Raw genomic sequence first — 12,521 nt, 5'->3', positions numbered from 1 at the left:
TGGACAGCGACTACACCTCATTTTCTTCGGTTAATGTGCTTTTGCAGCTATCTTCATTTGAGCCCACATATAAGCTACGTACTAATCCACCGGAGCCACGCTCCTAGCATAGTTTCGGCTTAAAGCATGCTCGGGGCAGCATGATTTCTTTCCACGTTATCCTGCTCTGTTCCTGGGGCGAATCGTGGGCTTCCTCTGTCGTGTAGGTGCGCGCTCGCACGATGGGCAATTGCCCGTGATTGTGATCCGGAATAGGTCAGGAATATGAACTGAACTGGTCGGAGACGACCTAGGAACTGTCTTGTTCAACGCACTATGTCAGATTACGGACTCGAGCAACCAGCTTGTCAAGAGGAGTCGGGTTCAGATGCCTTTCCCAGGCTATCCAGAAGCAGAACATGGGCAGATGTGCGCCGTGCTGTACATGTGAGTCAGTAACAATCAAAATCCCCATTACTAAACTATCTTGCCCCGGGAGTTCGGTGGCATGAATTCCGTTCAGATGGGCTCTTCCGAGCCATAATAGAGCTGTTTCGCAACGCGTTTGCCCTGCCTCGGGAGGAGCTCGCTTGGCCTTGCTCCAGGCGTCTCTCGTGTGGACTTTGGCCTTGCTCCGCTTCGGATTGGTACTACCCCGGGAAAAATCGCGCATTTCGAAACATCTCTATTAGAACGTATTTGCAACGTGGTTCAAACCGTTAGGCGTCAAACACTGTTGGAGGCTGCGTAGCAGGCTAAACCCGAGTTACGCGCCATTGTACGCTGGAGGGGCTGCATCTGTACAGCTCGTCACACTGCTAGGCCAAGGCCGCAGTGAGGCGGTGTAGAACGCTTGCCGATATGTTATATTGTCTGCGCAGAGGGTGACGGAATCCGAGCTTAGACAAGGTAAGATATATTTGCTTTTAACCTCTCAAGATCTCGCCCGCATATTCCGTGGGGGCCGCCCGGAGACAGTACTTCCTTCCAATAAAAACACTCTGGTAAGCTATTCCAACACCCCCAGCTGACAGGAGTTTTACAGTGGTGTACGTACGGCTCGAAAGACCGCCGTCATCGTGGTAGCCCACCTTCCCAATGGAGAGTTTCCGGATGGCCTCCCGGGGTGAGCTTGATGCGATCTTGGTACGCCACGTCGTTTTTACCCAGTTATTTGGTCTGACATCCCGGGTTACGTCGGGACAAAATGACCGGGTTTACGTTGAAGCTATTCGAGTACACGCATGCTACCTATCGACCTTAACTCGTTGCGCAGGTTAGCAGAGATGGGAGCCATGTGTTCACGCACTCCATACACTGGCATCACGCATACACTGACATCACGCACAGAATACCGATTTACAAAGAACAATGCTGCGAAGATCGATCCCTCCGCACTGAACGGGGCTTGGCGCTGCCGCCAGGGAAGTAAGCATGTTGCCGACTCGTCGTTTTCAGCGGAACGGTTCTCACAGCTGTCCGCCACCGAGGTGGAACTCCCGGCCGGATCCTGGCGTCAAGTACCATCATCTGCTCCATCTGACCGTATGCTAGAAGCCTGGGTCAGCATTCGGTCTTGAGGCCGCCACGCAGCGCAATTTGCTCGACAACATGTCGTCAGGCTGTGTTGAGACTGTGTCCCACTTTGTGCTCCTGGTGTCTGGAAGGGGTTCCGGCTGAACCCACTCCTCCGTCTTCCCTCCACCTAGTGCTGGGCACATGTCTCTGCTACTGCGCCACGTTTCGAGAAGCATTCGGTGCGGGTCCCGTCTCACGGCCCACGGGAACGCGCGTGCCGCACAATACACACCCAGGACGCGCCCCCGAGTCGCCGTCCCGCCGCGAGCCCGTTACGTTACGCCAGGACGACGGCAGCAGAGTTCTCGCACCTGCCGCTTTGCGCTGCGTCAGCTGGTACCGCAGCGGACGCCTCACGTCGATGCGCCCGCCGAATCCCCACTGGACGGGCCTGCCGGGCACGCATGCGGAGTTGTTGCTTACCCCACACCCCCGAAGTGTCGCGCTGGCACGCCGCTGGCATCAACGTACGCTGCGCCGTCGGTCGCGCGCACGCCCGGAAGGCGGTCATGGGGTCACTCGTGTGTACGGGACCCCCACTTCGCTCCTCTGCTTCTCCGGATGTAGCGGGGAGCGCAGCTTCTCGGTCGTGCCCATGACGTCCTTAGCGGGGCATCTCATCAAGCAATACGGCGCGCGGTACGCTTCGCGAGCGCTGTCGGCGGTATTCCTTCGAAGTTCTTGAACCGTTTGACAGCCCACTCCGCCCTAGCCGCATGATCTCTACTGAGGAAGTTGCGTTGCGATGCTGGCTGGACGCGCCCGGGTGCCTCATCAATGGTCTGTGTCATTCTGGAGCTGGGCGCGCTCAGGCCCGGTGCCACCACTCTGGCTGGTTCTCAGGCTATCCCTTTGATGGGAACTCGGGTCCGGTTGAAGTCGCGAAGCACGCTCGCGCTGCCGCTCTAGGACATATTTCGCCGGACGTACCTTTTGCACTCAAGACCCCGTTGGCGAACAATGGAGAACGAACGACTCAGGCGGGATCTTGCGGTCGGGTGCGCGTCTCCCCCGACGTCTCGACGGGCCAGCGGCGGACCGTCTGCACGCATAGCCCCGGGTGCCGTAGCGGCAGATGTGGGCGTTTGTATGACGGACGCCGACCACAGAGCTGCTTAACCGAAGTAAGTTCGTCGCGCGGTCCTCCAAGTCTAGCATGCGCTGATCATGGCGTTGCAGGAGGTAATCTGCGGCGACGCGCGTTTACGTGTGCAACGGCCGCTTCCGAGGAGTGCTGGACGACGCCCCTGTGATTACTTCGCGTGTGCGTATCTGCGTTCTCGAGCTCGATTGGCGGTATCTCAAGTCGAGAGGATCTCGCTACCGGTGATCATCGTGAACGCCTTCGCACGCACGAGACCGCGAGGGTGCACGTATCTAATCAAGACGCGTGTCTGTCCGTATATAAGGCCCGCCTCACTCGAAACGTCCTGTTCGTGCTCTGTTCTCTTGGACGATCTGCGCCCGCAGGGAGGCCTTGCGCCGCCTTGCGCCCGCTCGCGCGCTGTGCCACGGCTCGCTCAGCTGCTTGTCCTCTTTTCCGCACTTATGCTCGCTTACGCAACATCCTTGGATTAATTATTCCTGCTCTCCCTGGATGATTCGCCGATCGGCAAACTGCCATTAACTCCTCACCATCTGGACCCCCTATACCTCCGCGCCGACGCGACCGAGGGCTGGCAGAGCGTTCACCACCACCACCCCTTTGAACTTGCACGCTCTGCAAAACAGCGTAGGCACCGGACTCTGCCGCCACATTGCGCCTCGCCCAGGATCGCTTGCACCCCCGACGTTCACGCTATCTAGAGTGCCGGCGGCACGGCCCAGGCTTATCGCGCGGCTCCACCGCAGGCGTACCTTGCGCGCCGGTCGTGCCTCATCTGAGCTGGTTAGGCGGCGGGGAACGCGGGCCCGACGAATGGTGGCGGCCTGGTTTGCGCGGGATCGCGCGCGCCCGATCGAAGGGCTGCCGGATTGGGTGCGAAGATCGACGGGTGAGTCGTTGTCGCGCGTCGCCTGGCGGGGCTGCGCGCGCTTGGATAATGGAAAGTGCCTGGGCCGCGCGGGCCATCGAACATCAGGCCAAACAACAGATGATCGAGAGGCACAGAGGTACGTCAGAGACTCGCGGAAGGGGCTCCGCTCCGCCGGCTCGGGGCGCAAAGTAGCGGATGCGATGTCGAAAACATGCTCGGGAAAAATTCACATGTCCCTGGAGGTCGGGGCGGGGCTCAGACGACGGGCGCGGAGGTAGCGGGTAATAGTTCGTTCATGTTATAGGGGTGATGTACATGTGTGCGGGTGTCGTTCATAAAATACAAGTGTGTCGAAATCAGGGGTCAACGGTGCTAACGGTGTTTCACTTGAGCGTTGCGAAGCCAACCGAGTTCTGGTCGAACGAGAAGACACTGTAGACGTTCTTCATGAAGCTAACGGGTACGGTCAGAATTTGTCCGGTGGTGAAAGAATCTGTCAAGCTTACCTGTCGCCGAGCAACCAGGTGTTGGTGCCGAGACCGAGGTCCTGGCCGGCAATCGCACCGATGCAAGTCGTCGAGCTGACTCTGCCGAAGTTGAAGTTCGCGGCGCTGATCGTCCACTTCTTCCCGCCCCAGCTGAACGAGACGTTCGACGGGACGGAGCTGCACGGGAAGGAGTAGAAGCCGTTCGTCGAGTCGTACACCTTCGAGCCGGGGATGCTCTGGTAGAAGGTCTTGACCTGGCTCGGGGGACCGTAGATGATAGTCGTGCCCGAGTCGATGATCGTCTGGAAGTTCGACTGTACCGCCTGTTTGGGTGTAAAAGTCAAAATGTGTCCTTGTACGCGAAGTAGGGGAGTTTATCGTACCTTGGTGCCAACGTTCAGGCTCGCGCCCGCAACCTGCCAGAAGCCGGAGCCCGTGACGGCGTGATATTCAATCGCGCCCGTGTAGAGCGACGTATCGGTACCGCCGAGGTAGAGTTCCGAGCCGGTCTTGGCCAGCTTGAACGCAAACACGCCGGTCTTCACCGCGCCCTGAGTCTTAGCGGAGTTGAAGAAGGGGGGCTGGCGGAGGTTTGAAAGAGAAGGGAAGGCCAATCCCAGGATACCGTCCATAGCCTCCCCGCCGAACATGGAGGAGAGGGTGTTGACCGGCGAGAAATACTGGTTCTTCACGGTGATGCCGGCGACGGCGACGGTGTCGGTGTAGACAGGCCCAGAGACCTTGGATCCGTCGCCGTATGAGATGGAGAACGATCCGCTCTTGCGTGACTCGGTGGATGTCGTCGAGGGGTCGTACTTGTTCTTCCCGCTGCAGTAGGAGCTGGTGCAGTTTACGGAAGGGACCCAGAGGTCGGCAGAGCCGGCTGTGATTTACCGTCAGCATTGAGGCGGTAGACATGTACGGGTTGACTTACTATCAAAGTCGATGTAGAACTTCTTGCCGGGCGTGCCGATTTGGATGTTGCCCGCCCAGTACTGATCACCTCCTTCGTCGGTGAGAGCCTCAGCCTGACGCTTCTCATGGGTGCTGGACTTGTCCATCTGGGAGTAGTTGGCGACGGGGCGAATGTGGGCCCCCTCGTTGAAGTTGCTACGACCCATGTTGTGTTCGAGGTTGATCATGTTATTACGGTGCTTACTGCAAGCAGTGATGTCAGTACACAGTCATGAATTTGGGCCATGAGGGTACGTACTTGCGATCACGAACAACCTGCGCAACGGCGCGGTCGTGGTCGAACCAGCCGCTGTCGCTGGTGAAGCCATCGCGCTTCTCGAAGGGTATGCGAGTGCCGAGTCCCTCGGCCACAGGAGAGGCGGTTGCCGAAAGAACGAGAGCGAGGGTAATGAGGCTGGACTGGACGAACATGGTGAAGTGAGGTGGATGCAGAGGAATGATGAGACGAGATGGTGATGAATCTTGTAGGCCCAATTGCCCATAACTATATATTCAGAATCCCACATCCGCACTCGCAGGGGCCTGGGCGACGACACCTTTGGCCAGAAGACATGGAAACGGATGAGCACAGCGATCCACAGCGGTGTAGGACATCGCTCCGCCGACTTGACCGTATGCCGATCCAACGAATGGGCTGCTTACCGACCTGAATAGCGGGTATGTGGGCTCTTCTACACCCACAACATTGACTGACCGCCTCTCATTGGCCAGGCGCGAGGTGCGAGTCTGTCGGGGAAGGCGTCCACACCACCCGTGGCGGCGGATATAGGGCACCATCCGAACGATGACAGTGCGGACATACCATGTATGGAAATATCCGGCCACTACGCCACAAGCTTAGCGTCGTCAGCGGATGGGCCGACATGCAATTCCGAAACGGACTGCCGGGATGTTTGACTCGTTCGGTGAGTTGTCGGTGGAGAGCTGCAGGAATACCACCCGGAAGAACGGCTCGCAAAATTGCGAAGGCGGGAGGAATCGCCCGTTGATTGTTTTGAGAACACGACGTGTCGGATGAGACGGGTTAGCGACACCGAGAGCCGGAGTGATGCCCCTATCTGCTGGCGTCGGGCCACGATCTATGTCCTACCTTTCCGAGGACGATCAGGCAGCGGCGAACTCGAGGCAACGAGTAACAGCACGAGGCTTACTGATGTGTTCGCGCCGAGTCGTCAATATGCTGTAAGCGAGATGACAATGAAATTGCACGCACGCATGTATTATAGAAGAGAGCGTTCGTCTCATAGCGTCAGGTACAATTTAGTGCGGGTTGGATATGTGATGCGGTACCCAACATGTCAAGATGATAAAGCTCAGTCGAGCTTCTTGGCTTCTTCTGGGGATGGCTCGGTCTTGCCGTTCGTCAGTGATTTTGCCGCGGCCTTGTGCTCTGCCTTGTCCTCCAACTCATCCGTCCACGCCCATGCTTCCGTGAACTCACCGCGCGCAAGCGCAGTCAAGACGAAGGAAAGGATACATGCGGGGCTGTATAAGGGTCAGCGAGAATGATAGGGTGAAAATGGGAATGAGGGACGCACCTTAGGTATAGCAGAGCGGGTTGCGCCTTCTTAAAGACATGCATCACGGCCATCGTGGTGAAGAGCCCACTCGCGTAGGCAACAAGGGTAGCAAAGAAGTAGACTTTGGAGACACTGCCAGTCGATTGCCGTTGCGCCGCTTTGTGATAGTCATAGCGAAGAGCCATCGCGACGAACATGCCCGGGATGACGATGTCCCCAAGACCCAGCATGGTGAACCCGCGCTCAGTGGAGAACACCATAGATTTTGGCCAAAGGATTTTGATGGGAACGTCGAGTGAGGTGGCCACCTTAACCATCTGTGAATGAACGTCAGTGAGCAGTGGTTCGATAGAGGCCTGCCGAGATGACATACCACTTCGGTTCCAAATACCCACCATATATCGTAGATGAAGAGACCAGAAAGAAGGACGCAGCCGGTCTTGAACGAGTCCAACTTAAGCAAGGAGAGCGCATTGTGCGAGAACGAGAGCGCGAGAAGGTCCGTGAGCAGAGCAGAGCGACGTGTAGCGCTATTTCCAAAGGTATAGAGGAATGACGGTATAGCCCCAAGCGGAATGAGGAACAGTGACGGGGTGCGCAGCGAAACAGACAGTTGTTCTGCAGGAGACGGTGAGTGAGGGGGGATTTTCCTGAACGCGGCGACGCACCCTTGGCTCCTTTAAGGATAAGAAACTGGACCTTATCGAACTTTTGCCATCGTGATTGACCGACAGCCCATCGTGACAAGGAGATTAGCGACTGGAAAGCGTTAGCATGCGGTATGACATGATAAGAGCACGCCGTACTTTGCCGAAGCTTCCAATGCCTGCAAAGGTGAAGTACCACTGCAGCAGCCACGTTATCCACTCCTTGCCAAAGTACTTGACGATAAGATAGAGACCGAAGAGGACTGCGGAACCGATCTGAATGCGGTGGTTAGACGTTGTCACGCGACTGTATTCGGAAGCGACATCACGAACAACGGGGAATAGATAAGCATCTTGCGACGAGAGGCGGTCGACCTCCTCGTCTTCCTCTTCCTCCTCTTCTTCATGATGGGTCGAGGTTCCCGCTAACCGGGTACTCCGGCTCTACAACACGGAGCACGGTTGAGCGAAGAGCGGGAAGGATATCAACGTGAGAGTTTCTGACCGATAATGAACCGTGAGCGCCTGCATAGATGGAACCGCATGCCAGCGACAAGAGGCCCGCGTACGAAGAGAGCAGGTCCCAGTCGGTTCCGGCGGCGGACATCGCGGCGTGCAGGTGAGTAGTATTGTACGTATGGATTATGCCACGTCGCTCGTGGAGCGTAGGACGAGTTTGTGCTTGTTTGAAACGGAGGCTTTTGCCAAACATTCACAAACACCGTCTATCCAATCGGAGGACAACGGAACACGCCGATTGTTCCGTCATTGAATTGTTACACTGCTGCGTCGCGTTGTGGCTTTAGCGGAACCTATCTTGCATCTAACCCATCTAACACTTCCTATGAGCAGACTTGTTGATGTCTTCGGGATGGCGTGCTTGCCGCTACCTGGATCCGCTTCATTATTCAGGAGACGCCGCACGCAACCGTCGCGTGCCGTGCCTCCGGTGGCGGTGACTTCGTGACTCGCCGTAAAAATTAGCATTCTTGACAGACTAGTTGGATGCAAACCATCGAACCTTCTCAGCCACCCTCCTATCCTTGGCACCCTCTTCTTCATTTGTAGCAGGTTCTAACTAGGATGAGTACAACAACGGTCGTGCAACGTAAATCACTGAAGGATTGCGTCCGGTTAGTGTTCTTATGCCGTCCCCTTTGACGTCATGACGCTCATATCCCCAAACATTCAGCCACTTCACCCCAGCATGGTTTGCGGCCGTCATGGGTACAATCTCATATATTCTTGAAGAGATGATTCGGCTGTGACTTACCTCTTGCGTGCAGGGACGGGTTCCATATCAATCCTTTTTCTCAACTCGCCGTTTGCAAACGAATCATCGACAGTAGCGATCTTCACCTACATCTTCTTCTTCCTCAACCTTGCCCTCTTCATTCTCTTCAACGCGCTCACCATAGCGCGATATACCATCTTCCCCGACATCTGGACAATGATGATACACAATCCCATCCAAAGTCTCTACCTGGGCACATATCCTATGGCCGGCGCCACTCTCATTAGTGTTGCCGTGGGCCGAATATACGAGAGGGACGGATTCGGCGGGAAGGAATTCCTCTACGCAATATGGGGCTTCTGGTGGATAGACGTCGCTCTTTCGCTCGGATGCGCCTTCTTGCTCGTACATATCATGCAAGTATCTTCCATCCATTCACGCCTCTCAACTTAGCTGACCTCCCTCCGCTCCTAGGAAAACACGACACACCCACGCACTTGAACGAATGACAGCCGTCTGGCTCCTGCCCGTGGTCACGCTCATCGTCATTTCGTCCTCCGGCGGCGTTGTCGCAAACGCACTCGCCGCGCACTCGCCACACTACGCGCTCATCACCCTGACCGTCTCGCTTGTCCTCGTCTCCATCGGTGTCGGGCTCGCGTGGATGATCCTCACGATGTACCTTCTCCGGCTCATCGTCTACGGCGTCCCGCAGAACGCCGAAGTCCTCAGCGTGTTCATGCCGCTCGGCCCGATGGGCCAGGGCGGCTACTCCATCCTCCTCCTCGGCCAGGGCTTCCGCGAGGTGCTCCCGCTCACATACGGCTCTTCGCATGTTCTCCACCAGGAGAACGTCGCGGACATCGTCGCGGTTCTCAGCCTTGCTGCGGCCCTCGTGCTTTGGTCACTCGCGACGATGTGGATGATCTACGCCGTGCTTGCCGTCATCGAGGTCCTGCAGAAGACCCGATTCCCATTCACACAGACATTTTGGGGCCTTATCTTCCCTAACGTAAGTCTGCGCATGCCGTCTATGGGTCCATGCTGACCGTGTGCCGTAATGCACACAGGGCGTGTACGCAAACCTTACGATCCAGCTGTACCGGACGATCGACTCGCCGTTCTTCCGCGTGTGGGGCGCGATCTACGCGCTCGGGACGCTCCTGCTGTGGACGATGGTGTTCGTGCGGACGCTCACGCTCGTGCGCAACGGCGCGATCTTCTACTCGCCGTGCCTGGAGGACTTCGACATGGCGCGCGGGATCGAAAAGAGGCGAGTAGACGCACAGCCTGCCCCGCACTGCATGTCGAGTCTCAACAAAAACAGTTCGCCGATGAACAGCGGGACCTCGTCCGCGAACGGGCACTACGAGGTGGGCGCGCAATGAAGTTTGGAAGGGTCAGGGGCTTGAGGAGAGATGGGAGAGGCACGCGTATCGTAGTACAAGATTACTCGGTACAGCACACAATATATAGTAAATGATTGGGGGCACAACACACAAGGACTGACTCTGACTCTGGAGGGTCCGGTGGCCGGCACTCTATCCGCAATGATACAAATGAAGGACGACGCGAGGCTCGCCAGATCTACCGTGCGCCCTGCGTATAGTACAATCCATCCAGGTCCGGGGCACGGGAAAGGACAGGAAGTGAAGTATGCGTTGGGGACTACGAACCGATTAGTGGATAGCATGGGGTAGGCTAGACTCAGAGGGCTACGGTGGACGCGGACGCGTCGGGGCCGTCAACGACGCCGACGCCGATGACAAAGCCCTTCTCCGCGTCGATGTGTTTGGTGGGCGGAGGTTGGAGGTCGGGCACGTAGGGCGCCTTGAACAGTGACCCGTCGATGAACGCGGGGATGCTGCGGAGGAAGACGGTGATCCACAGGGTGAAGACGACACCTATTGGGTCACTATGAGTACTATTACACGTGCGGAACAAGAAATGGCACTCACCGCACCACGCTGCGCCGATCGCTCTGAAAACAGGGCTGTCGAGCACCTTCGCGAGCTGGACGCACAGAAGCGCGAACACACCGTTCGGGAAAATGAGGCCCCAGTACGCCATCGAGAATGGGATCTGGGAGCGCGCCCTGACGTGCCAGATAGACACGACGGCGAGGATGATCCAGGAGACGCCGAGGGAGAAGAGCACGAACGCGCCCAGGAAGCAGCCCGCGAAGATCATCTGGCCGGCGAGCGCGATGGTCGGGAACTCGTTGCCCATGTGCAGCGGGAGGAGCTCGGAGAGGTCCTGGCCATTCACGAGCAGCGAGAAGCCCCCTTGCCCGAGCGGCCCGAGCGCGAGGAATGCGGAGAGGATGAGGGAGGCGTCGGGAGGTCCGCTCGTGATGAGGCGGAGGAGGTAGACGGTGGTGATCATGAGCGCGAAGCCCAGACCGATGATGACCATGGTGAAGGAGAAGCCGGTAGTGACGAGGGCAACCGTGGTAGAGTGCTTAACGAGCGCGTTGGACAGGAGACCTCCTGTTGACGACGCGACGACGAGGGTGACCACGGGGAGCAGCCACACTCCAGTCATCTTCTGTAGCGAATGCTCTTGTCGAACCATCCTATGACATGTGAGCACGGTAGCACGGTATGCATAAACATTGAAGAAGGGCATACATGGTGTAGAGCATTCCGAAAGCGATTGCATAGGAAACGGCGGAGTCCAGCCACCAGAATCCCCAGAGAGTCCAGAGGAAGGCGTCGCCGCCGAATCCCCAGTCTTGGTTGATGTTCTACACCACCATTAGCAGGGCATCTGAAAAGCGAAAGTAAACAGCACTTACCAATGCGGCGTTGATCAAAGTAGCGGCCCCCATGGGGAAACACCCGATAAAAAGACTTTGTGCCGGATGTGACAACATCATCCACCAGACCTGCGACGTAGGTGAGCCACTGGAAACTCCTGGGACATAAGTACAAGGGTCTGTTGATCGTAACTTACCTCTGGGAACATGATGTACCGGAGGACCGTACATATGGAGACAAATACGAAGAGCACAAGGTTGAGGAGGAACATGCAGAGAGCAGCGACCTTCAGCGCCAGGCTATCATTGTGGTACGGGAAGTTGTGGAGGAGGGCAGAGCACACGCCCGTGCCCATGATCACGGCATACCAGGCCCAGGTGAAATGTCTAGCGCGAGCTGATAAGCGAGGGCACTAGGACGCGGGAGATCTCAAAACTTACCGGATTCTCTCGCGCCAGCTCTTCCAGGCGTGGACGGGGAGCAAAAGAGGCATGTTTGAGGCAGGAACGAGCCTGCAAGGCTGAGGGGATCACACAGACGGGCAAACGAGGGGGGAAAGCTCAGTCGCCTGCGGGGGCGGGGCCCCTGGGGCTATATAGTGTCAGCCGTCATGATACGAGCGGGCGACGCAGAATGGGCGTGCAGAGATTGGGACCGGACCTGGAACATGTGCGCCTAGCGAATTCCGAATAGTGGTCTTCGCCGCGTAGGAGACGGTCTGCCTCCAATCGTGGCCTGCGCATATCGCCGTGCGTGACACGGGATGCATGCTGTACACCACGCCGAGGCGCACCGCTCCCAGAGATGCCGAGTGGTATTCGGAATTGTTTGGCCACTGGGAGGAGGAGGATGACTGGCAACTGTCACACACTCGACCCGCATCCCGTGGCGCCCTCCGTCAGCACCGCCACTCACGTGTCGCCACGACGCCCCCGAGCACTCCCGCCTTCATGCTTTTGATCTTGAAGTGGTCTTTGGATACTGCCATAACATCACTACAAAGATGCAGACGGTAAGTGTGTGAGAACGCACTTGGGGACTTGTGGGGAGGAGAGGACCGACCTCCAGGGCAAGGATAGGAGTTCATGACTCCGCCGGTGCCACTGTCAGCCCCTTCGCTGCGACCCCTCCCGGTATTCCGAATACCATACTCCGAATGTCAGAGTCAAACCGCAGGGGTGCGGGCGGAGTCGTGTCACGGTAGAGCTTGTCTCACGGATCATGAGGCCAATAATAATGCTTGGGCGCCTAGATGCCCGGTCGTCTCCTGCACGCATGTTGCTGCGAGACGGCGACGTTCATGCCGAATTGACTGTTGGAAGAGAGACGAGAGTGGTTCTTCTCGTTCGTGGACCCACAAGTGTT

General features: G+C 57.3%; 4 protein-coding genes across 4 annotated transcripts; 1 reads left to right on the top strand and 3 right to left on the bottom strand.

Moving 5' to 3' along the window:
- Positions 1-3,916: 3,916 nt before the first annotated feature.
- TRAVEDRAFT_114719 (acid protease) lies at positions 3,917-5,407 on the bottom strand (the record flags this gene model as incomplete). The annotated part of the gene is made up of 5 exons (XM_008036428.1): positions 3,917-3,986; positions 4,040-4,344; positions 4,405-4,904; positions 4,956-5,179; positions 5,235-5,407. The coding sequence occupies 5 exons, from the start codon at positions 5,405-5,407 to the stop codon at positions 3,917-3,919; spliced, it is 1,272 nt and encodes a 423-aa protein (XP_008034619.1).
- Positions 5,408-6,218: 811 nt separating this feature from the next.
- TRAVEDRAFT_161840 (aspartic endopeptidase) lies at positions 6,219-7,770 on the bottom strand (the record flags this gene model as incomplete). The annotated part of the gene is made up of 7 exons (XM_008036427.1): positions 6,219-6,481; positions 6,535-6,833; positions 6,890-7,134; positions 7,185-7,275; positions 7,323-7,439; positions 7,497-7,607; positions 7,669-7,770. The coding sequence occupies 7 exons, from the start codon at positions 7,768-7,770 to the stop codon at positions 6,310-6,312; spliced, it is 1,137 nt and encodes a 378-aa protein (XP_008034618.1). The 3' UTR covers positions 6,219-6,309.
- A 476-nt stretch (positions 7,771-8,246) lies between these two features.
- TRAVEDRAFT_56473 (uncharacterized protein) lies at positions 8,247-9,785 on the top strand (the record flags this gene model as incomplete). Its single annotated transcript, XM_008035823.1, has 5 exons — positions 8,247-8,296; positions 8,356-8,390; positions 8,450-8,813; positions 8,872-9,409; positions 9,468-9,785. The coding sequence occupies 5 exons, from the start codon at positions 8,247-8,249 to the stop codon at positions 9,783-9,785; spliced, it is 1,305 nt and encodes a 434-aa protein (XP_008034014.1).
- A 17-nt stretch (positions 9,786-9,802) lies between these two features.
- TRAVEDRAFT_69484 (uncharacterized protein) lies at positions 9,803-11,698 on the bottom strand. The gene is made up of 6 exons (XM_008036426.1): positions 11,597-11,698; positions 11,353-11,542; positions 11,195-11,284; positions 11,028-11,143; positions 10,356-10,972; positions 9,803-10,301 (listed from the first exon to the last, which is right to left on the bottom strand). Exons 1-6 carry the CDS (start codon positions 11,647-11,649, stop codon positions 10,105-10,107), a joined length of 1,263 nt encoding a protein of 420 aa, XP_008034617.1. The 5' UTR covers positions 11,650-11,698; the 3' UTR covers positions 9,803-10,104.
- Between the last annotated feature and the right edge of the window lie 823 nt (positions 11,699-12,521).

Source organism: Trametes versicolor (genome assembly GCF_000271585.1).
Source record: "Trametes versicolor FP-101664 SS1 unplaced genomic scaffold TRAVEscaffold_2, whole genome shotgun sequence".
Lineage (NCBI taxonomy): Eukaryota > Fungi > Basidiomycota > Agaricomycetes > Polyporales > Polyporaceae > Trametes > Trametes versicolor.
This window is presented reverse-complemented; position numbering and strand designations above follow the sequence as displayed.

Bases quoted from the DNA above. Each gene is read 5' to 3' on its own strand.
- TRAVEDRAFT_69484 (XM_008036426.1), bottom strand. From the start codon at position 11,649: ATGCCTCTTTTGCTCCCCGTCCACGCCTGGAAGAGCTGGCGCGAGAGA. The intron at 11,285-11,352 runs GTAAGTTACGAT...CCTACGTCGCAG, and splicing joins GGTACATCATGTTCCCAGAG to GTCTGGTGGATGATGTTGTC. The intron at 11,144-11,194 runs GTAAGTGCTGTT...ATGGTGGTGTAG, and splicing joins CTTTGATCAACGCCGCATTG to AACATCAACCAAGACTGGGG.